The 23,565-nt window shown below is 43.9% G+C and overlaps 5 protein-coding genes and 1 long non-coding RNA gene across 7 annotated transcripts; 2 read left to right on the top strand and 4 right to left on the bottom strand.

Moving 5' to 3' along the window:
* Positions 1-2,046: 2,046 nt before the first annotated feature.
* On the bottom strand, positions 2,047-3,245 carry txnl4a (thioredoxin-like 4A). 2 transcript variants are annotated; one of them, XM_049750726.2, is made up of 4 exons: positions 3,153-3,245; positions 2,699-2,880; positions 2,472-2,575; positions 2,047-2,388 (listed from the first exon to the last, which is right to left on the bottom strand). In XM_049750726.2, the coding sequence occupies exons 2-4, from the start codon at positions 2,849-2,851 to the stop codon at positions 2,217-2,219; spliced, it is 429 nt and encodes a 142-aa protein (XP_049606683.1). In that variant the 5' UTR covers positions 2,852-2,880; positions 3,153-3,245; the 3' UTR covers positions 2,047-2,216. The 2 variants fall into 2 exon arrangements, with proteins under 2 accessions (XP_049606683.1, XP_049606682.1); XM_049750725.2 differs by having other exon boundaries at positions 3,082-3,239.
* A 386-nt stretch (positions 3,246-3,631) lies between these two features.
* On the bottom strand, positions 3,632-7,394 carry LOC125986820 (E3 ubiquitin-protein ligase ZNRF2). The gene is made up of 4 exons (XM_049750724.2): positions 6,582-7,394; positions 5,272-5,367; positions 4,832-4,937; positions 3,632-4,466 (listed from the first exon to the last, which is right to left on the bottom strand). Exons 1-4 carry the CDS (start codon positions 6,907-6,909, stop codon positions 4,409-4,411), a joined length of 588 nt encoding a protein of 195 aa, XP_049606681.1. The 5' UTR covers positions 6,910-7,394; the 3' UTR covers positions 3,632-4,408.
* Positions 7,395-8,147: 753 nt separating this feature from the next.
* On the bottom strand, positions 8,148-12,239 carry mturn (maturin, neural progenitor differentiation regulator homolog (Xenopus)). The gene is made up of 3 exons (XM_049750727.2): positions 11,863-12,239; positions 9,968-10,090; positions 8,148-9,250 (listed from the first exon to the last, which is right to left on the bottom strand). Exons 1-3 carry the CDS (start codon positions 12,019-12,021, stop codon positions 9,143-9,145), a joined length of 390 nt encoding a protein of 129 aa, XP_049606684.1. The 5' UTR covers positions 12,022-12,239; the 3' UTR covers positions 8,148-9,142.
* A 182-nt stretch (positions 12,240-12,421) lies between these two features.
* On the top strand, positions 12,422-19,440 carry sh3bp5a (SH3-domain binding protein 5a (BTK-associated)). The gene is made up of 9 exons (XM_049750721.2): positions 12,422-13,379; positions 13,818-13,880; positions 15,150-15,278; positions 17,118-17,282; positions 17,432-17,562; positions 17,776-17,818; positions 18,201-18,405; positions 18,488-18,772; positions 18,865-19,440. The coding sequence occupies exons 1-9, from the start codon at positions 13,299-13,301 to the stop codon at positions 19,035-19,037; spliced, it is 1,275 nt and encodes a 424-aa protein (XP_049606678.1). The 5' UTR covers positions 12,422-13,298; the 3' UTR covers positions 19,038-19,440.
* Positions 19,441-19,880: 440 nt separating this feature from the next.
* On the top strand, positions 19,881-23,437 carry zgc:110239 (uncharacterized protein LOC550326 homolog). Its single transcript, XM_049750719.2, has 11 exons — positions 19,881-20,058; positions 20,572-20,631; positions 20,701-20,793; positions 21,114-21,286; positions 21,386-21,647; positions 21,725-21,920; positions 22,004-22,197; positions 22,262-22,353; positions 22,451-22,612; positions 22,693-22,882; positions 22,953-23,437. Exons 1-11 carry the CDS (start codon positions 20,010-20,012, stop codon positions 23,138-23,140), a joined length of 1,659 nt encoding a protein of 552 aa, XP_049606676.1. The 5' UTR covers positions 19,881-20,009; the 3' UTR covers positions 23,141-23,437.
* On the bottom strand, positions 19,966-20,705 carry LOC137839721 (uncharacterized). The gene is made up of 2 exons (XR_011085840.1): positions 20,516-20,705; positions 19,966-20,361 (listed from the first exon to the last, which is right to left on the bottom strand). It is a non-coding gene; the product is annotated as an uncharacterized lncRNA (long non-coding RNA).
* Positions 23,438-23,565: the final 128 nt, after the last annotated feature.

Below are 23,565 nucleotides of genomic sequence, written 5' to 3'. Positions count from 1 at the left end.
TACGCTCAGCCTGTGCTCTCGCCTTATAAGGGCAAAATGCATTGGAGGCAGAGATAGTGTGTGTGTGTATGTGTTGGGGGGGCCAGGTCATGCCAACGTGGGTAGGCAGGTGAGCGGGGGCAGCAGTTCTCATTCGAGGACAAGGATGCGTTCCAGGAGTAGAGATATAGATAATATAGAGATGTGAAGACTCAACTAAGCGTGTGACTGCAGCTCCTGAGTTGACTTGTTAGGCCACGCCCCTTAAAGAGACACCTGCACAGCAATGTACAGAAGTGTGACTTTTGGCTCAATAACTAATAAATCAGGTTGCCACTTGAAATTGTTCTTTTATTATGAAATATATTTATATTTTGCAATACAGTACTATTTTATTGGCGAAGAACATTTACCATAAAATGATGGGGCTAGAAGAAATTAATGGCATTTCACTTCTATGGGAAGATTGTTGCGGAACTAGTAAATAACTATTATTTGTTAAAAGATGGTGAGTCAGTCGCCAAAGTTAGCATATGTCTGCTTTAATTTATTTCCCCACAAGGCTTGTTTTCATCCTTGACATATCATTTTTTTAAAAGCAGACGTTCAGACACGCTTTGCGCAACATGGATTTATCCTCGACAGACCAAACTATTTTTGCGACTGCTCGCCTGTGATTCTGATTTCATGCGCCAGAGCTTGAAATGGAACAAAATGGAGTTTGGCCCCAATTTGAGCGCATGTGTGTTTGTGAGTGGAGATTGTGTTAGTTCAGCTGCAGCCATTGTGGGTCTTGCACCTCCTGTGGCCCGCTTGCTCGGAGCAAGCAGGTGCTAATTGGGCTTCAATGAAATTGGGGGTTGCGCAAGAGGAAAGCCTGGTAAGGTGTTTGCTCAGTGTGTGTGTTTAAATCATAGTGACACCTCTCTCCGAGTACTGCTACTTCACTTTGAGCTAAATCAACCAAAGGGGGGCAAAGTACTCACACATGTGGCTCTTTAGCAGAACAAATTCTTGTGTGAAAAAAAAAAAAATGGTAATAGTAGAAGTGCTGAGTCAGCTCCTTTATATACGGTTCACCTGTGAATATCTGAATTTTAGACCGTTTTACTTTTTAGTGTGAGAATATAATTTGGAATATTTTTATTAGTCAAAAATACGATACTGATATCTGAAAAATCGATGACAAAGTATTTGTACTTTGTTACTTGCCACCGCAATCTCTTGGCGACGCAGATTGGGAGAATGACGCCCGTTTGAGAAGACAGAAATGCAAATCCGTTTAGTCACAGTGCCTCGAGTGGAGTGAAAGGCAGACGGGTGGCATATTAAGCCAACTGCTAAGTGTCAATAGAATGGGAAGTTTGCTTTTGCATTTTATCTCCTCGAAATATCGTTTTGAATTTCTTCTGACCCAGAGGCAACAAAAAGCCACTGCAATGTTACTGTTTTCATGGTGAATCCTGAAATTGGGATGCCACGTGTAGGCAAAAAAAAAAAATGGTTGGCTGGAAAAGTATAGAAAGACCTCATGAGGAAACGGTGGAGAAGGGAGGTGTTTTGGCAACGACCCTCTCCTTCTATCCAACTATAGAGGCATGCCAATATGTCTCCCCTTGGGTGCCCCTCTTCACAGTGTGATGACGACCCACTCTGGAGCAATCCCCTATCAGTTGAAAACAGATCACGGATTACCACAGCTTTAGGGTTTGGACTCTGGAGTCCACATGGACTGGGAGGCACATGATGAGATCAAGTGAGAAATTGGGCTTTTTTTTTTTTTTTTACAACAAATAAAATATTTACTTATCTTTGAGAGTGACGTATAGTGAGTAGCTCAATGCTCTTTCACTTGATGGCAGCCGGGGAAATTATTTTAGCATGGAGTAAACCTTTGTTTATTACATGATGTGGATTTTTAGTCACTACTTTGGCGTCATCTAGTGGAATATTTGCGACAATGCACTTGGGGATTTTCAGTGAAACGTAGTGCAAGCTTAACTTAAGTGTAAAAACTTATGCAGGTAAACATAGTTTTGAAAAGTCTACTCAAAACAAGAATACATGTTCCCATTTATATCTGAGTTTATTATGAAAAATGAGGCCTTCATCATTTCTTTTTTAGCACAAACAAGTCTGGAGAGTTGAAATAAATGGAAAAACTTTATGAAACTAAACAAAATACAACAGATGTTTAAAAATACCAATCAAGTAAGTCAAAGAATACTATAACAAAATCAATATCTGTATTTTGTGGAATAATCCTTGGGGGAGACCACCAGACCTCGCCCTTTTCTTGCTCCTCGGTACACCGTCTCCACAATGTCTATCATTTCCTGCTTGTCCTCCATTGTCCAATTGATCTTGTTGTTGTTACCGGTGCCCAGATCAATCATGATGTGCTTGTTCCTTGAAGAGAGAGAAGTATGACATTTAAATGTGAGACAAAATCCTTAATAGGTTTTTCTCCAACCTTTGCCTAAGTATTTTACCTGAAAAAGAACATGACAGTGCAGGGGTCGTACAACTCGTACATCTTGTTGAAGTCAGGCACTTCTGTGATGTCCACCAGATAGATGACAGCAAAGTTTTTCACCTGTCAGAGCAACAATATTGATTGATTGTTACAGGAGACAAATTATGCATTAGTTTTCCATAATGGCCACTATTAAGGTGTTTTTGACTGTTAAAAAAAGCAACAGTTGTAGTCTGCACTAACCTTTTCAGCGATACTATACAGAACCTCGTCCATTTTCATACACGTCGGGTCCCAGTCGTGTCCGAAGCGGATGACGAGCACTCGGTCCTCCTCAGACAGGATGGCTTGGTCGACTTGCCAGCCATTGTGGAGATGCGGTAGCATGTACGACATTTTCAAAAGTCGATGTCCAATCCCCGCCCCTGAAATTAACAACAATATTGGATGAATCCGACAAATTAATATCATATTTTACAATCATTCTATAATTAGCAACGATTTGAGGAAAAGCCTAGTTGTGTTTAGCGGCTAGCACGGTGGCTAATGCTCTCGTGTTAGCTTTACAAATGTCTGTTTAAAACACTTAATCAAGTAACTGTTAAAAATAGGTGTGACAGGCTTACCTTAGTAAAATAATAAAAAGAGCTCTCCGGCTTAACGAATAGTTTAAAGAGGCCAAATTAAGCGTGTTTACCGCAATTCTAGACAACGTTGCTGTTAGGCTCTCTGTCGTCATCAACATGCGACGGAAGCACATTGTGGTGACGTCAGGTGTTTTGATTTTAATGTTTTGTTAGAGCATAGGACAGCCTATTCCTTATATAAATTCCTTATCCTAGTGAAACCTGTGAAATTTCTATGTCTATGACATAATCATCCACTGCAAAACAGGACATTGATTTATTTTTAACTGTTGCTCAAGGTTTAGGTGCAAATGTTCACAAAGCAGCTTGGTATTTATCATCAGTAAAATAGGGTAAAAATTTCACCTTAAGTTTGGTCAGGCATAATAAGACAACATTTGTGACTCTAGGAGCACATTCAAGAATATGCACCCTATTATATTGTTATGTAATATTTGCACTTTGGTTATGTCTTGTTGGGCGTTCTTTGTTTTTGACAAAACATTTTTATGCGACAGTTTTATTGCTTCAAGGTCACATGTTAACGCCGTAAAGAGACGCAATGACAAAACATTTATTTTCTTGTGCAATTCATTACAGTACAAATAGAAATGACACTGAACAAAGATTCAAAGGTTATAGGAAACTTTCCAGTCTATGACATAGCAGCATATTATGACGCTTCTTTTCAAAGAGCGTCCAAATCACCATTAAGATATGTCCGAGCCTTTCGTCAATTCCACCTTCTGCATGCTACACAATTGCATGGATGTGGTTCAGAAAAGCCGAGCATTACGCTATTTCGTGTTAAGACTATTTGGTCTATGACACATTTGTTTGAATGTCGGGAAAAACAATAAACTACTTCCATCAACGCTAATCATCCCTTAAAGCTGACATAGGCATCTTGTATTCTGTATGGCTGTTTTTTTTTCCCCCCACATTGTTCAGCCAGTCCAGAACAGGCAACGACAACAACCAGAAAAATCTCTATTGAAATGTCACATTACTCTCCCATCGCAAAACAGTTCCTTCCGCCGGACCCCAGTTTTTAGGGCAAGGCTCAAGCCAGCAGAGGGCCCAATGAACATTCACGTTGGAGTCACAAACGGACTTCCACCAGTAGTTTCCCTCGCACGCTCCACGACACCCCCAACAAAACTAAAATAAAATCCATCGACGTCTCACCCGCGAGGCCGCACAAATAATCCGCTACAAAATCATGTTTTACAATCCCTGATGAGCACTTAAACATAATTACAACACTGGAACGTACAGTGTTAAAAATAAGGTTGGGGTACAGTCCATTGATTGACTATACTCTTTGCTAGTTGGAGGGGTGTTCCGGACACGAGCGATTCACTTCGAACCACTCGTCTATGCACCTGGAAATAAAGAGAGACAGAGAGAATTAATAAAAAACATCATAGAGTTCTTTTAGACATTTAGGGTATTTCTATCCCTGCCAAATTTGACCCAAACAGAATGTAAGGGTTTGGTTGTTATAAATGGGAATGTTGACTTAAGCTCTGACTCAATGTTTGCTTGCCAAGAGAATTTCTTTTAAAATGTGAACCCGCTTACAGCCATTGCAAAACCAGTTGGCCAGTCCAAAGTGAAGAATTTGTTTACCAATATACATAAAGCTAAAAAAAAAAAAAGGTTTCAAGGTGACCTCGTCAATCTCAAGCTCAACTCAATAGAAAACCAGTCAAGGGAGCCCAAGTGTGCATGTGTGTCTATAAATTACCCTTTATGGTAGATACAGAGGCAGGGGAGTCTGGCAATGGTGTCGCCTTGCTCCAGCTCGTCTAAGCAGATGGCACATTCCCCAGAATCTCTGGACAAGATGTCCTCTGAGATGGAAAAAGAAAAAAAGAAAATCAAATAAACAGACATCGTGTCAAATGTCAGAGGAGTTACTGGACCCTGCAATTTTGTAATCTGATTAAATTCCCATACAAGCATTGTATAGTGAAAAAATATGATCTGAAGCATGCCGTATATTTGGCTATATGTTTCTATTTATATCGTTAATAACCGACAAGCAGCGATCACATTACATGTGCGAGTGGCCCTGAGACACACTACCATAGAATATGGGCACAGTAATCAATTCAGGCCCATTTATAGTACGAGTAAATGATTTTTTCATAGTGGTGGTGGTGGTCAAGTCAATGTCGCTCTTACTGTTGTAGGTGAGGCGTGATTTGCTGAAACACATGAGCAGATGTTTCTCAATTTCATCCGACGCCATGAACTTGGAGCACACAGGACAGTGGAAACCTGTGGAGGAAATGAACACAACGAGGAAGTTGAAGAGGATGTGGTCTCAAAGTGAGAGGTACACAACAGCCATCCAGAACCACACTATGTGATCATTTTAGGCTGCAGAGCATGCCGTGGATATTTTTGATTTGATTATCTTTTCATTTCAATTTTGCAAGGTCATAATGTACCTCACGAGTCATTCTTCTAGCAACACACAGCATGTGACTGACCGCTTTAGTGTTTAATCAAGTCATAATTTGAAGCCTATATATGTGGATTTGGAGCAGCTTCTAGGCCAGATTAACCGGGCAAGCGTCCACTAACTGGAGTACGATGAAATCCAAATCGGGAAATGGCCTCTGATGCATCATATGCGCACCATGTGTCCATGAGCAGGGCCAAAAAAAAAGAGGAACAGCATGGGGGACGTGACAGAAGACCTGCTGGCCATCAATGATTGCACTTCCTTGTGGGGAAAATCCCCATCGACGCCACGAGGCGTCCTATCAGGAGAAGTCACAATAAGGAAATAGCATGGAAAGACTGTTAACACTTTGTTTCAAGTCGATGATATAGGGGCACTGTTTTAAGTAACTTCTGTTTTGTCTCCTTGAGGACACGCCCCACCAGGAAGTGTGTTGGTGTGTGCGTGCAAATGTATAACCAGCAGGCAGCTCTTATCTGCTGACCTACATTATGCACTCTTCCCTCTCGCGGTCGCCGTGAAAAACAGGCCGGTTTTGCAAGACGGTTAAAGAAGGGGGGAGGGGGGGGTGCACTCTTAAGCAAAACAGCCACCTGTGGCTGCGATCAAACGGCGACGGCTCTTATAAGTGCCATATGCACCAATGGAAAAAATACAAGTAAAGCAAGCTTGTTAAAATACACATACGGTAAGCTCACATTCATTTTTATAGGACATGCATGATAAAGTTCAGCCACACTGGAGGTGACGTGTCATTCAGAAAAGAACAATGAGCAGGTGGTGGTTAGCAAGTTTACTTGCCAGATCCAAAACTATGGTGCATGTCTTTATTTGGGTAAAGTGGAGCTTATAGCAGCTGAATTTCTGGGCGTCAAGCATTCACACCCTCCTATCAGTGCAGATTTTGCACCCATGTCAACCCCCAAACTGAAACCCAATTGAGTACACATAACCTAACAAGGCTAAAAAATGTAACTCTGCAGAATGATCAACATCGACCTCGAGCCACCTGGTCTTGATTTACCTGTTAGCAGGCGGGGCGACAGATGAGCCGGTAGAGACCCTATTAGCAGCCTGTGGCCCTCGGGGGTCATCTGGCCCTCGTCATCGCCATCTGTGCCGTCCAGACTTTGATTGAGAGCGTGCGAGCCCGGCCTGCCCCCGGCCGGTATGCTGAGGCCGGAGCTGGTGGGCCCCCCGCCCGTGTACCTGATCCGGGGGCCCTCGGGTCCATTGGTGTACCTGAAACCGGCGAACCGCTCCCCTCCGCCAGAGTGTCCGGACGGCAGATCGGAGCTGGAATACGCCCGGGTTCTGCCGTCATACACGGGACTGCTTTGTTTGGCCCCCATGCTGTTTTTCCTCTATTGTTTTTGTGATCGGGGCGAAGCACGTCAAGCTCTTGAGTGGGGCTTAACACATGCTTACCGTCCTGACGATGTGACAGCAACAAAGAAAACGTAAATCAAAGCGACATTGCCGCGTCGAGACAACATCTTAAGGTTCCAGTCTTGTGCGTAAAGTGCGCACTGGCTGACACGCAACTTTAATTTTCCAAACGGGCGTTTTTTTGTTTGTTGATGTTTTGTTTTTTTTCTTCGGCTCGGCAGAGCCCTTCCCCTCCGCTGGTTTAGCACCGAAACAAAACAAAGGTTGAGGGGGAAAAGGTATAATCTCTTCAAGTGGACGTCATCCCTTGATCCTCCTCGGGCAGACGAGCGTATAAGCAAGAGTTGACACGCATCCCACGTAGTTCAAGTTTGTTTTTTGTTCTCGACAGTGGACAGTCTGGAGAGAAAAATAAAAGGGATTGCGCTCCTCCTCCTCCCGCCGGAAGCGCACGTCTTGAGGAGACTTTGTTGCTTTCACATTAATAGCCTTCGTTCGACTCCCCGATCTCAAATCGCAGTACAATTTAACATTTAAGTTTTTTTGTATTAAAGTTACATTTTGATTAGAAGCAATATTATTCAGTTATACGTACATAAAATTGTGTTATGGGTTGCGTGTTTTTTTAATTTTATTTTGAAGTCCGCATTAATTTTTTGTCCTTTCCGACCCGTGCTTGACGCCCTGCAGGCTGTTGCTGGCTCAGGACTTGTTGCCATAGCCAATCTCAGGGTAGATTTAGACAAACAATAATTCATGCTCAACTTAACACCTTTGCAAATCCTTTTCTTGCATTAACAACATCACCACAAGTCCAAGCCATTCGATAGACTTAAACCCAATAGAGTCCTCCTTCATATTCAGCTCTATGGGCATTTGAGAGTCTTTGTGTCGTATTTGGGTTGGGCTTGCAGTTGGACATTTGTGTGTGTTGAGGTTTCCTCGCAGTCAATAACTTTTCCAGTGATTTTGCAGTGGTCCCAAAAATAAAAATAAAGCATGACAAAATTGAACTCCTGGAAAAATGCATTATTGTTTTTCCAAAGTCTTTGGTCCGCCCTGCTGTGCATGGAAGTTTTCCATGAACTTGAGGGAGTCTTTTTAGCATCTTGAAAAATTCATCATTTTGATGTCTGATGAAACCGATTAAAAATTTTCCCCCACTATAAAATGAAAATAAACACAGCACAACAACCAAAAATTAGGTTCACACGCTTTATTGGAACAATTGCAAACAGGCACGCACGTCTCAGGGAACAAACGCAATTAAGATACATCGCAAGAGGAAGAAGCGTAGGATGACACTAACGCAGGCTAAAAATAAACCATCTGTGTGGTGGTGAAGGCAGTGGCGGGGTGGCTCCAAGCGGCAAATGGCAACAGAAATCAGATTTACACCATCAGAAAATTTGGGCCATACAACCGGAGTCCATTTCTGTGCCTCGATGTACACCGTCTACTTGTGTACCTGTGCTTACTGGACTCCGCCCTTTTCTAGGACCAAAAAATGTACATACTGGACTACCCGTGTACAGCATTTGGTTAAAATACGCTAAATTTAAAGGTATATGTGAACAGCTTGTGCTGGGAGAGGCAAGGCAACAACTAGGAAGACCACAGTTAAGAGATAAACGAAGGTGTCATGTGACACAGGAACCGGGAAGAGCGTCGACTGCAGCACGGCCTTTTGTTGTGACAGTCACAAGATAGCAAAAAGGGGGGTCGGTCACCGTACGATGATGTAACGAGTAATTCTCCGTGCCCCTGGCGATAACGATATGCGTAATATGCTTTTTGGAAACGCAGTCAAAACATTTGAGGTTGACTGAGGACGGCAAATGGAAAGATTTCCGCGCCTCTTTTGTAGAAAGTGGGCTAACGGTCACAATGCGCCTCCCGGGAAGCCCAAGCAGTGCCTCAAGCGCTGCCGTGCTGTGGAAGGTTAACCAAAAACGGTGAATGATTGGATAGGTTTGCGTTGGCGTAGGTCACGTAGTCCTGTTGTGTGCAGGGGACGCTCGGGGTTCAACCAGGCGCAACCTTTAGAAAGCAAAGCAACATTCAACAACATGATGGCGCAATATTTTTTTTTTCTTTTAGGAAGTTGGCCCCGTGCGTGTGTGTCAGCTCAGTAGTGAGGCCCTCTGGATCCCCCGGCCGGCCGGCCGCCTTCCTCCCCGCCTTCCTCTCTCCTCGTCACTGCTGGCTGACCCCCATCTGCTGGTGGTCGGGCCCCGGCTCGCCCTCCACGTCGGCGTGGTAGTGCTCAAACGTCTCGTCTTCTATGTCAGGCAGCCCCAGCAGCTAAACGGGAGGAGACGGATCATTTGGAGTTGTAACACACACAGACGGGACTGTACGGCATGTACTTTGGTCAATAGCCTGGCTGCTTTTTAATTAGATTTTTTTTTTTAAAAGAGGTGGGAGTAAGTCACATACAGTATGTGCAAGTCAAAAGTCCGTTTCAAGGAACTTGAAGTTTTGGACAAGTTACTGTGGCAAAAATATTGAGTCGATGCTTATTTGTACATTAGCCACGCTCCACCCAATGTGTACTTAGGACGAAATAAGGTGTTCAAAAACAAGATAGAAAATAAATAAATATATAAATAAATATTTATTTGTAAAAGCTTACACATGAAATAAAATAAGTCATATCTCAATTTAAACAGTTCAATGTATTAAGCTTCAAAGTTAAATTTTAAACATCTTATCAAATGAGTTTTTAAAAAATACATATTATCCATGTTTGAAGCCAATTTGCTAAAACAGTGCAAACCTTTTCACCATTTCACGTTTCCAGATCCAGTTGGACGCACTTTTGCTTAAATCAGTGCTAATCCGGTGCAAGTGACTTACTTAGACATTATTACTCTGAATAATTCAAGATTGTTTATCCGTTCCAGTTTGGGGAGAGCCGCCAACTCTGCATTCTGAGGTCACTGTGTGTTTGTGTGTGTGTGTGTGTGTGTGTGTGTGTGTGTGTTTGCTCGAAAGTGTGTTAATCAGTGTTTATCTTACAGGCCTGAAGGACGTGAAGACCTTCTGCAGCACCTCCAGCAGGGTCTTCTTGCCGCAGGACGAGATGTAATCCTGAGCCAGCTGTAAAAATGGTAGGCAGTCCTCGCTCTCACTCCACACGTGCTGTACAAACATAAATTGCATCATAAGCATAAACCAAAAAAAATGTTCAGGAGGAGAAGTTAGCTATCTGGCTCCAGTTTGCGGCCTACGCTTTTTTTTCTAGGTCAGGGTCAGCCGAGGGGAAAGTAGCTACACACACTTGCAAATCTTGATGAGTTTTTAGACATGTTGAGAGCCCCAACTTTTTCAAGCGGGCCTTGATAAGATGCATTTACTTCCTCATTACAGTAAAGGAAATGAAAGATCATCTCTGCACTCATTAGGGCGCACGCTTGCTTTGTAGTGTTGGTTAAACACAGTCCAAAGGTCCCGTACAGTTACCTAGTCAAAGTATTTGTCAAAAGGATTGGTCTGAAAATGATTTATTTACTATGAATCATAATATTTATTATATATTGCAACTCTTGATTAACCTGCTCGTTCACCCGTTTGACCTGCTATTCATACAACAGAACTTTGTGTTCAAATAAACTGGCCAAGCTTCACTTCTCCTCCTTGCTGTTTTCAGCGCCGCGTTGCATAATACCGAGGAGTGTTTCTAATATTTTGACAAAACAAAGGCAGTTTCTCGTCATGATGTTTAGCAACTAACCCAGACCCTGACGAACACATTGGCGAGGTGTACCGAATGATGTGGCTAGTGAGTTGACCGCGCCTTTGTTTGGTTGGTGCCAATGGACTAAATAGCTGAGAGGTGTTGTTTGAAAATAACAAAATATTTAAATCTGTGGTTCACATTGTTGATTATGGTAAAAGCCGCTCCAAGTGTTTGGTGTTCATCAGCATCTCCACCTATTATTGGCCACACCCTTGTGTGGGAACAGTGCAGAGAGTTGGCTTGATCTCTTGCTTAGGCAAGGCATGGATCACTCTTGATTGACAAATGATGATCATGTGACCTGCGTGACCTATTTCAATGGGAGTTCATGTTGTGTTGCAGCGCTCTCTAGTGGATTGTTTCCCAAGGCGCATCTTTTACAGTGGAAAGCCCTCATGGCTCACGCTCCCGAACCAAAATAGCTTCAACTATTTGGAACGGTGATCTTGACAGCAACAGGTGCATGCATAGGTTAAAAGTGCCGTCTGCCATCTAGTGGAAGAGCCTTTAATAGTTCTGCTCGTCACTATGCGCCATCAGTATGAATAGATGAACGACACATTGTTTGTCGTATAGAAATAATATATTTTGATGTGCATTTGATGTGTCCTGCAATTTTGCCCTGGATGCAAAAAAAAAAAAAAACCCCTTCATAAACTATGATTAAAAGTTAGAGAAGAAGCTCCTTGTGATGAAGCAAATACCTGATCAACCCAACATGGCAATGCATCGGAGTCTTTGTCCAGAATTTGGTTTAGCAACAAGGCTTAGCTAACTGCATGTAGCCATGCAGGCCTAATGCATTATTGTGCTTATCCTCCGCCTCCTTGACACAGCTTTGGATAAGACACGTATGACTGATTTATATAATAACTCCAGCAGTCGCCACTGTTTTGGACTGGCCTTTTCTGACCACCATCAACCTTGGGGATGATGGTGCAAATCTGCGTTTGGTGCATGATTGCATAATATGACACCGCAGCGAGCAGATTGTGACATCTAATGAATGCATCATAATTCAAACGGGTGAGGAGAGGGAGGGGGGCTTTATTTGAGTGGGGGAACGGGGTGCATGACATCATTCGTTCCTTCCTCCGCGTCCACGGGGACCCCGCCTATGCTAGAACACACACGCATGCATGTGCGGGATATTTATAGCGAGAGGCCCACTCACGAAAGTGTCGGTTCCGCCGGGGCACAGCACGTAGAAGGATAAGCCGGGCTCCGCGTAGAAGTCCAGCCGCCTCTCGTCGTCCTCCTCGGCAAAGATGAGATCGAACGGGTTCCCCGAGCACCACTTCTCGGCCGCCTCCACCAGATGCTTGAACTCCATCCTCGGTTAGCCCCCTCTCGCTGCCTCCCTTCCTCCTCCTTCTTCTTCTTCCGACGCCCAAAGGTGCTCCTCGATGCGGATGTTGAAGAGAGACAAAGAGGAGGCGAGCTGGTGGTCGCATCAGCAGCCGCCTTTCGCTCTGCGCATCTCCTCTTTAAAAAGAAGTCAGTAGGAAGAGAGCGCCATTCCGCTCCGTTATGAACGCAGTCCGGCAGGCGAGTGAGTGCATGATGCACACGCAAAGGGGGACGCTGGAAAAAAAAAAAAAGAAGAAGAAAAAAACGCGATGACGAACGCTGATCCAAGCAGGCGTCCATGTTGGAGCGTCTGGCATTTTCCTCTCTCATTTTGTGCGCACCTTTCCGCATATTGAGCAGAAAAAAAAATACAATAGCTTTACTAATGGCAGAAGTCATTTGATGTTAATGCAAACATACGCTTCATATGAACCACGTGGCACCGTCATGATGAGGAATAGGCTCGCTGGACACTTTATTAGGTACACCTGCATCATTTCAGGCTGTTGCATTTAGTGCGGTGTTGTCTGTGGACAGTGTAATGTGTGTATTGAATGAATTTACAGTCATTTATATTAATTGTTCAAATTAACCAGTAATAAAAAATAGCACATATTAGGTGTACTTGAATAGAATTTAGTTGGGCTAGCAGTCTTTTTACATTTTAGTTTTTTATTTTAAGTTTTTCTTTCGTCATTTGATTTATTTGATAATATTAAATATTTCAAGCACACAAATCTCCAGCAAATCAAAGCATTAAAATAGGTAGATTTATGTTCGTGTCTTGCACGTTTCCTCGTCGCCACAAGAGGGCGTGCGCCGCTAGGTGTTGAGCCTGTACGATTGGCGTTGGATCAAGTTCCACGTGAACCTGCCCTCAAACCGGAAACATCACGCGAGCGAGTGCGTAAAGTAAATGTGTAATATCCTAATTACATTCCTCTACATTTATTTTGAAGGCAGAAACCGGATGTTGCAATTTTGTGTCATCAAACTTGACTACTTTTCTCCCTTCTGTCGACTTGGGTCCCTGAGGTTGTGATCCACGGCAGTGTGTCGGCTGGCTCCCCCGCGGCCAGACAGGCGTGCAGGGATCCCCTCCAGCATCCCGGAGACCTTGAAGCTCCCAAAGAGCCCGATGCACACCACGGTGGGTGAAGAGTGGGTGGCTCATCATTGGCTGACACCCGGTTACCCACCAGCCCACTCAACCCTTTGTCGAACTGGGTTCTAAGCAAGCTGAGGACAGTCTAAATAACAATGGAGCCTTTGCAAAATGGGACCGATTATGAGGAAGACTGTCGAGGTGCTGAGGAGGAAGAGGTTGACCCAAGAATCCAGGTGAGAGGACTTATAGGTGATATTATGGAAAACTTTTAATGACTTTGTTGCAGAATGTTTGCGAGTGTCAAACAACAAATTCTGGGAGTTGATTGATTTTTCAAATTCCCTGCTATCCAGCTTCATGTCAATGTGATGTTGTTTATTATCTGTCTACTTATGCCCACAGTCGTCATGGTAACTGATGAGACGGGACAGTCCCCACAAAACTAATCGTATAATATGCTATAAAGTCCTCCTGATTCTCAGTCCTTGAAGTATTTGGATGAAACTGTGATTTCTAAGACATATGCCTAATATATCGCATTTAAAAGCATCAGTATGCTCCCACAATGTGTGTTTTCATGCCATAGCCAACTCTGCTAATCTCATCAAGAGAAACTGCTTTTAACCTTGATCCAATCCGTGTTTGTCTCCATCTGTGTTTACTGCAAACAGGGAGAGCTGGAAAAGTTAAACCAGTCCACAGATGACATCAATCGCTGGGAGAGCGAACTGGAGGTAATAAACAGAAGACTTCTTTCTCCGCAGTCACGGTGCACTTTTCTACCTTGCCTAAACGCATTTAGAGATCCTCCAAGCAACAGGGAGAGATGATTCTTCTCGTTTGGCTTAATGCTTTAGAAAATTGCCTAGCAACGTGAACTGTATCTCAAAATAGTTCCTCTTGCAAAGATGGCCGTGGTTTCATAATACTTTAAACAACAGATATTTAAACACACATGGTGGCGTGCTACAGATATAACAATACACACTGGCACGTATTCTTTATCCTCTGTGAAGAGCGGCTACGATTGTATTGTAGTATCTTAAGCAAATCTCGATGTCTTGTCTGTCCTCACATTGACTTTGTTCTATTTGGGACACTTCTGGGAGTCCCAAATGTCTTCCATAAACAACCCTTATCCTCCCTGTAAAAACAAACCAACTATCCAAAATGGATGCCAAGCATTTTTAGTTTCCACGGCCATTCTTGTAGTTAGCCGTGTGGCAGGATGAAATTAGTCGCTGGCAAAAAAGTCCGGAGATTGCGGTTTTCCCATTCTTGCTCCACTCCCTTCCAACCACGCAGTCAATTCAGTCTAACAACCAAGAACAGAAGAACAGTAGTTTGAGTTTACTACATTGATATGTGTTAACACAACTAAAGTTGTTCTTTCTAAAAAAGCATAAAAGCAACGGCGCTCCGTGCTGGGTCAGGAAGTGGGGGGACGCTGTGATGTCATAGGGAAGCACACTTCCTGTGTTTCCGCCCTCGAGGTCACTTTTATGAACAGGATACAGGTGTCGCCGCCGCCATCCTGCAGCGTACACGCTTTAAATGGGTTCGTCATGACTTCAATTACGAAAACTGCTTCGTCAGCAGAATTGCAAGTGGTCGTCCGATTAGTTTGGAAACAGACACCTATTGTACATTCGTTTTTGCTTTCAATGCAATTCAGTGGTCACACTTTTGTTTTCATATTGATGAATACATTTGAGTAGACCTCCTTCGATGCTGCGGCCCAAAGTAACAATAACGACACGGAAAATTGTGTACAGCGCTGGTGACAAGAATTTTATTTGAAATTCAGAGTACTGATTCAGCTGTGACCAAGCTCCTGCTGCTTCAAATCACATTGAACTCCTTCCAAGAGTAGCTTGGCCGCTTTAATCAAAAAACCACAACCACGCTGGCCTTATGACAGCGCTTAGAGGAATTTAGGTCTCATCTTTGCACAATTTGGCCCACACTAAACCCGCCTAAACTATGTGTGTGTGCATTTGCAGGAATTCCGCCAACGCTTCCGCGCCGTGCTGGTGGAAGCCACCGTCAAGCTGGACGAGCAGGTGAAGAAGATCGGACGGGCCGTGGAGGACTCCAAACCTTATTGGGAGGCTCGCAAAGTAGCCAGACAGGTACACGCACACACTGGCTGAGTTGGAAAGTGGAAAGCTTGCAGCGGATTAACTGCGAGACGCTTGAAAGAACTCATCTCATATCTACTTAAAAGGCGAGCGTGCACACGTGACGTCTATTTTTAAAGCACCTCTGTATGCTAAACTGCCGTCAACCGAGTTTGACACTTGCGTGTCATTGCCGTGCAGTCAAAACATAAATAGATGGTGTGATTTGACGCCACCGTTTGCCGCGTGGGATGGGACCAAAGTGCACGTGAGGGGGATCAGAACGCGCGTGCGCGTATATTTAAAGGGGGCTTAACCACCACGCAAAGCCGATGAAGGCCTCAGGGTTCACCCGGCATATTGTCAACTTATGATTTATAGACGGCGACGTTTAATATTTCAAACGTGACCCACTTCGGAGAGGATCCAAATGCCTGCCTGACCGTGTCACACGTGCACGCTCGCGCATTTTATTTGCCCTCCCCCCTCTGGAAGCACCATGTTTTTTTCCCACTTACATTCCAACAAATTTGAGAAGGGGGAGTTGCGATGTGGAAATTTGCACGAGCTGTCCTGTCTTTTGTCTTGTGCAACACTGTCTGTCTGTCTGTCTGTTGCATGTGCGTGTCGGATAAACGACTCAAGTGCTGACGAACTGGTAAAGACAAAAATTGTCAAATAAGGGTTTGTGCGTCTCCAAGATTTATTATTATTAGTGTTACAATAATATTTGCTTTTGGCAGGCAGAGCTGACTTGTCATCAAACTATTTGTGTGACATAACCCAGAATGGGAAAGGAAGTGTGCTGTTTTTTTTTTGTTTTTTTTTTTACTTCCAACCTGACAAAACGAGTGAGTGATTATTTCATTTTGTAGTCCTCGCACCATTAATTATCTTAGCATTGCATAGCCTGGGAAATGGGTCACAGGAGTCACGCAATCGGTTTGTAACACCGAGCAGAGCAGATCGCAACCAAAGCGCTATCTTCGCTCGCCTTGGATATCATGACAGTGTCAAAGCAGGTGGTGTCACCTTTGCGCCTGCTGACGTCATTGCTGGGGGGCTATCTTCAGTCGGGGGTGACCCCGGCTGGTGGTCGTGACACCAGGCGATTGGGGGGTGCGTGGGAAACAAACGTTACACAGTTTCAAACTCCCACTGACTATTGCAAGACTTTTTTTCTATGTTAACATTTTTTTAACGTACACCAAAAAGTATTTAATGTATTTTAAATGACTTTAATTGGCAGAATAACGTAAATTTTCCATTTTTAAATAAAAACAAAAATGATGGAGTTTTATTTTTGAAGAGGTCACACTCGTTTCAATTGTTACCAAAATAAGTCATAAATACATCAAAACCTATTCGTACCATTTTTGCCCTAAAGCAAATTTGTTTTCGCCTTCTTTAATCTTACTTAGCCATCTTAAATTTATGATGCAATCATGATATTTCCGTTGTCGCTATAGCGCCTTATCCTGTCAGCCATATAGTGAGTGGCGCAGCACAATATGTAACATGAAAACATGAATGCACCATTCTAACGGCATTGTTTTTGCAACATCAGCCAAAAACAATCATGCATTCAAAAACTATTTCTTGATAATCTGATAAAAGCACACTCTGTATGGTGCCGATTCCATCACACAATCCTATTGAGGGCAAACATTTAAGCATAGAATTTTGGAACCAGTTTTTGTATTGGCCGTGATTAAATATGAATGTCGGTGGTGGGCCGCGCGGCACGATGGGAATAACAGTCCCATTGACAGCGAGCGTGAGTTGGAGGAGCCCACCGACAGTCACAAATATTTTTGTTTGTGCCCTTTTTTGACATCCGTCCTCCTTCAGGCCCAGGTCGAAGCCCAGAAGGCCACCCAGGAGTTCCATCGGGCGGTGGAGATCCTGCGGGCCGCCAAGGAGACAATCGCCCTGGCCGAGGAGAGACTGCTGGAGGAGGACAGCCGCCAGTTTGACTCGGCCTGGCAGGAAATGCTTAATCATGCCACGCAGAGGGTGGGTGCACATGCGACAACTTGACATTGCCAATGTTTGGACACATGCTTGATAAATAGTTTTAACAAGAAGACTCTACATTTTTCTATAGCTGCAAATGTCACTAGGAGTAGTTTGTTTATCTAATCTACTTCTATGCTTTTGTGCAGGTAATGGAGGCCGAGCAGACCCGAATGCGCAGCGAGGCCGAGCACAAGACCACGGCGGCCAACTACACGTCCTGCGTCAGCCACATGAAGCAACTGGAAAAGAAACTTAAACGCTCCATCAACAAATCAAAGTGGGTCTGCTTTTTTGTTTTGCCTTTTAAAAAGTCGCCTTCTTGTGTGCGCAAAACGGGGCTGTGTTGATCAAGTCCAGATGTTTCTCTTCTGACTTGCTGGGGTGTAACTGCCTTTTGTAAGAGCCCAGGAATGCCAGTGGTCAGAGTGGAGTGGGTTTTTTAGTTTCCTCCCCCACTCACTCTTTGCCTTCTTTGTGTCTCCTCCTGCAGGCCATATTTTGAATTGAAAGCAAAGTATTATCTCCAGCTTGAGGTACGTGCGTGCGCCACGACACACAACGTTAACTCAAGCACATCCGGTGTTCACCGCTCCATTATGCAAATCGTGTTTGCGTTTTAGTTCCTGTTTAACTAATAATTATCTCGATCGGGGATCGGCAAAGTATGTTCTTGAATCCTATTCAGTGAGCATCACGTACTCATGTCATCTTTGTTCTGTTAGGGTTAGTTGTTTTTTCTCCTGAAGTCGGAATGCATCACTGTGAAATGTAGTTTAAATATTCACCTTTCTTCAAACCGGCCCAGTGATTGATTAACTTTGCTTATGACATCGTTTGTCACATCCTGTTAAAGTTATAATATGAAACAGGCTGGTAAAAATTAGCATTGATCTTACGGCGGTAAATTCATTTTAGCAACTGAAGCGTCACGTGGACGAGAGGCAGGCTAAACTGATGGTGGCTAAAGCGGAGTACCGCGCTGCCCTTCGCCGCCTGGAAAGCATCTCCGAGGAAATCCACGCCCAGCGCCGCTCCGTCGAGACTCGAGGGCGGGGCGTCGGGGCCGAGCTCGACGGCGAGGACCTCGAGGGCTTCTCTGTGGATTGCGACGGCATATCGAGTGAGTGTCGTGATCGAGAAAGCTTGAGGGGTAATTCAAACAGATTTTTTGGTCCTCATACGAGTGTTTCACGTGTGTGCAGTGGTGTCGGTGTCCATGGACGACGACTCCGAGGAAGACGCTCAGTCCGCCTCATCCAGTCCGTCCACCTCCGCCACCCTGGACATGCCCTCACCGCCATCCGACACCTCCGTTCTCCACACACCTTCCTCCCCATCCTCCTCCTGCTCCGGTGCCTTGGATGTTGCCAGCCCGTGCAGCTCTCATTGCACAGACTCACCGTGTGGTTCTGCCCATGGCTCGCCTCTTCTGGGCCCTCGGAGCCAATGCAGCGGAGCCTCCTCCCCGGACTGTGACCAGGAGAGAGGTGGGTGCAAACAATTTAAATAAAAAAAACCCACACATTTCAAAGTGGACCTTTTAATGTCACTAAGGTTTGTCTCTCCTTTTGGCCTGCAGGAGACCGAGCAGAAGGCGCCGAAGCCACATTGGAAGGCAACCTGAGCAGGCTTAACATGACCGTTGCACACACCCAACAAGACAATGATGACATGGAGGATAAAAAAGAGACAGAACACTTGAGCAGTGAACTCCCCCTACCGTCAAACTCTCCCCTACTCAACAGCGTCTAACCAGGATGATCTCCATCAATCTCCATGAAAAGTGCCATAAATGACAGTGTAGCTATTTGAATCCATCCAGTGTCTAAATAATCAAGTATCAAAAGGTCAGTGCTCATCTAAGGACCACATCTCCCGTAATCTTCCTTGCTTCATGAGAACTCATCTACTCATACTGCAATTTGATCATGTTAAGGACTGCAATAGGTAATGTAAATAGTCCCAAAATGAGGAATTCACAAAGTAAACCAAAAAAGTGTTGTTTTTTAATTGTGCTTATATTTTATAAAGCTGAATAGCTCCCTCTAGTGCACATTGACCTATATTTATAGTCTTCTTGTATTTGAACATTATTGGGTGTTTGTTGTTCATGTTTAATGCAAAATAACAAGCAATAAATGTGTGCTTTAGGTGATATTTTTTTTTTCACTCCATAGATGAACACATTTTAGAATGAGCTATGCATTGTGGAAATGTTCTCTCATTTGTTTGTCTTCCATTTAAATCCTTTCAGTATTCAACATAAACAATATAAATAACGGATTAAATTCATTGCATTTTAATCAAAACAATAAAAAAAGCACATAAATATAATATAAAAACATGACTGTGTGTTATTTGTTACATTAGCGTTTAGGAAAGATGTATTCTGAAAAATAGGACGAAATATGACTGTTTAGCAAGTTTCCGTTCAAATAAATATTTTTTTCTCCATTTTTACGTCTGTCAACTGCGGGAATATGATCACATGACTAAGAATCACATGATTCTCTGACAAAGCCCGCCCTCTCTCTATCTGATTGGCCAACCCACTTTTGGACTCTTCTGTGATTGGACAGCGAAAAGGAATGACCCCCCATGGGTCAGATTTTGTTTACGTGTGAAGGAGTCACAGTTTGAATAGAGATGCGTCTTGTTTTCATGTAGATCCTCACGTTTGTTTTTTAATCTTTTATAGTTTTAATCTAATATAGTGATCGGAACATGACGCGGTTGTGGTTCGTTGCTGCCGTTCTGCTGTGGACTGTCTTGGGTAAGGCTACCGTGCTTACAATTAGCTCAGGGTTGTAAACGAATATGACGTTATATTGTTTTAATCGAAATTGTTGTAATTATTTCATGGAAGTCAACGTTCTGATTTGTTTTTTTGCAGTATTTTGCATTAACACTAGCAGCAAAGTTTACGTAGTTTATGTAAAAGAAGAAACAAAATCCAATATCAAAATCAATTTATAAATCAGTTAATTTAAAGTAATGACGTTATCCATATCATTTGGTACCCTAATTTGCACATAGAATATGCCCGACATATGTATGACGTCAATCATTGGCCAACCTGAAATGACACAAAACACAATGTGATTAGTGAAGTGGCTGACTGTTGGCTAATTGTTTCCACGAGACAGTCATTCCTGCTATTTTGCACTACAATGAATGAAAACAAGATTAAGTTAATCTGATCTGTGTATCATGTAAACACATCTCCTTACCTTTACTTTCAATAAGTCTTCGTCTGGAAAATAAATCATCTTATCTTTGTTTGCAGGTTCTGAAGCAAAAGCGTTGCCTTCCCTCCCCGATTTCGGGCGTGCTTATCATGTGAAAGGTGAGCAAAAACAATTCACTGTTTGCTTTTGTCATCAGCGCTTTATCTCATGATAATGTTTCCTTACAGGAGTCATTTGGTTGCCTTATGCTGAAATTAGGGAGCCCTTTGAGGCCTGGTTTGACCTGAAGGCAAAGTCCAGCCGTATAGACTACTACCATGGTGAGTGGTTTTTCTTCATTCTTGGCGGGTTGTGAAACCGATAAACCACACTGTATTGCATGCAAAACGACTGGAGTGGAACAGAAACTCTTTTTACTCATGATCTTGCAATCTCATGTGACCTTGTTCTGTTTACATTTGTGCAATAGACAGTTTTGTGGGTTTTTTTCTTATTGTTTTTACAAAGCATTGGGGTTTAAACATTCAGAAAAAGCTTCACATGAAAAGGAAAATTAAGATGTTTCTTGACATTAGCAGTGTATATCCATGTCAACATTGAATCCAAAACAAGATTGTTATCATCTCATTTATTCCAACAGGACAAGTGTCAACATACCAGCTGGGGGCCGAGCAGCCATGGGGGGTTTCCTACAAGATCACCCCCGAGACCACCGAGGAAGAGCTGAATGTAATGAAATGCTTCCAGGTCAACGGGACCAAGGAGGAACCCGTCAAGACCCAAGCGGCCCTGCCTGACGTGGACGGCTTTCAGGTCTTTGTCACGGTTTCCATTCCTTTGTTGATGCCATCCATGATTTCATCCTTGTTTTTATTTCTACTTCATCTCTGAGTATTTGTGTTTCCTCCCCAGTTCCTAAGGATGGAGTACTATAGCGGCTCCCTATGTGAAGTGTGGCAGAACGTGACCACCGTTGGCAACAAGAAGAACACCTACACGCTGTGGGTGACCCGATCGGAGAAGCGGGCCGACGGCCGGACGGATCCGGCCACGCCTCTGCACTACGAGATGATGGGCTACAACACGCTGCTGGGCTCCCATTTTGACAAGTACCTGGTGGATTATAAGGAGTTCTCAGCCAATGTGGACCCCACGGTGTTCTCCCTCCCAGAAGGTTTGCCAAAAAAAAAAAGAAGTAAATAAAAATGAGGGCAGTATTATAAGAAAAAAAAAAAAACTATTATTGGACAGGTATGACTTGTGGAGGATTCCCCGGTCCAGGAGTGGAGCATCACATGCTGGCCAATCCCATGAAAGATCTCATCCACACGTCGTCTTCAGGCCACTCGCGGCGCATCTTCGATCATTTCAAGGAGAAGTTTGAGCGTCAGTACAGTGACCAGAGGGAGCACGAGGAGAGAGAGCAGGCTTTTCTTCATAATCTCAGGTGGGCGGGCCTTGCTCATTTTTTATTTTCATTTTTTTATATCCACACTTTAAAGATTGAATTTGTGTTGCGTCTCCTTGTAGATACGTCCACTCCAAGAACAGAGCGGGACTGTCCTTCACGCTGGCGCTCAACTCCCTGTCTGACCGCACCATGTCGGAGATGGCCGCCATGAGGGGACGCAAGCGCGGAAAGACCCCCAACCGAGGACGCCCATTCCCCACCCACAAATATGAAGGAGTCAAAGTCCCCGAGTCGCTGGACTGGCGCCTTTACGGTGAGTCGCCCCCCGCCGTTCCTGAACTCTTTCTTGTATTTATTTTTTTCATTTTTAATTATAGGCGCTGTGACGCCAGTGAAGGACCAAGCCATCTGCGGCTCCTGCTGGAGCTTTGCCACCACGGGGGCTTTAGAAGGAGCTCTCTTTTTGAAGGTTAAGAATGAAATCTCACAAGAATTGTTTTATGCAAATAATATCATTCTGTTGCATAATATATCATCCTTTATGTTATTATTGTTTTTCCCCCCAGACGGGTTCCCTGCAGGTTCTCTCCCAGCAGATGCTTGTGGACTGCACGTGGGGCTTCGGTAACAACGGCTGCGACGGCGGCGAGGAGTGGCGCGCGTACGAGTGGATCATGAAACACGGAGGCATCGCCACGACCGAGACCTATGGCGCATATATGGGCATGGTGAGAACATATCATTTAAAAATCATTTCAAGCTTTATTCAACACCGTGCATTAAAACAAAAGCTCTTGTGGGCACGCAGAACGGCTTTTGTCACGCCAACGCATCGCAGCTGACGGCGCACGTCCAAAGCTACACCAACGTGACGTCGGGCGACGCCGACGCGCTGAGATTGGCGCTGTTCAAGAACGGACCCGTGGCCATCAGCATCGACGCCGGGCACAGATCCTTCGTCTTCTACAGCCACGGCGTCTACTATGAACCCGCCTGCGGTATGACAATAGCATACAATTCATGTCAAGTATATGCAAAATGAATCCACGCAATTTTCTTATTCCTCAGGTAACACCACCGATTCACTTGACCACGCCGTGCTCGCCGTGGGATACGGCACCTTAAACGGAGAGCCCTACTGGTTAGTAAAGAACTCATGGTCCACCTACTGGGGCAACGACGGCTACATCCTCATGTCCACCAAAGACAATAATTGCGGCGTTACCACAGACGCCACCTACGTCACATTAGCCTAGAAAACTCTGTCACTTGTGCCACAAGCATAAGATATTCAATATACATTATGTGCTTATGATGAAAGAAATCAATGGAGTCGCTCTTCATTTTGATTTTAAACCACGTGATGCTGGAGTTTTAAATTTGGGAGATTTTTTTTTTTAATGCCACTATTCGAGTTGCCTGTGAATGAATGAATGAATGAATGAATGACAAAATGTGCAGAAATAAAATTTGTCAGCGTGAATAATTTTGTTTCTGAATCCGCTATTATGTACTGTATTGTATATGTACATAAATGAACATGCTGAGGTCTATCACTAAAGTTATTATTGGCGTAAGCGTCTTCATGAAAAATACATTAATGGTATACTTTTCCAGCAGGTGGTGCCATTGCACCTTCATGCTCTCTGTACACCCGGAACCGAACAGGAAATTGCTTTAA

The sequence above is a fragment of the Syngnathus scovelli genome, chromosome 19 (assembly GCF_024217435.2).
Source record: "Syngnathus scovelli strain Florida chromosome 19, RoL_Ssco_1.2, whole genome shotgun sequence".
Taxonomy (NCBI): domain Eukaryota; kingdom Metazoa; phylum Chordata; class Actinopteri; order Syngnathiformes; family Syngnathidae; genus Syngnathus; species Syngnathus scovelli.
The sequence above is the reverse complement of the archived record's forward strand: the minus strand, read 5'-3'. Positions and strand labels throughout refer to the sequence as shown.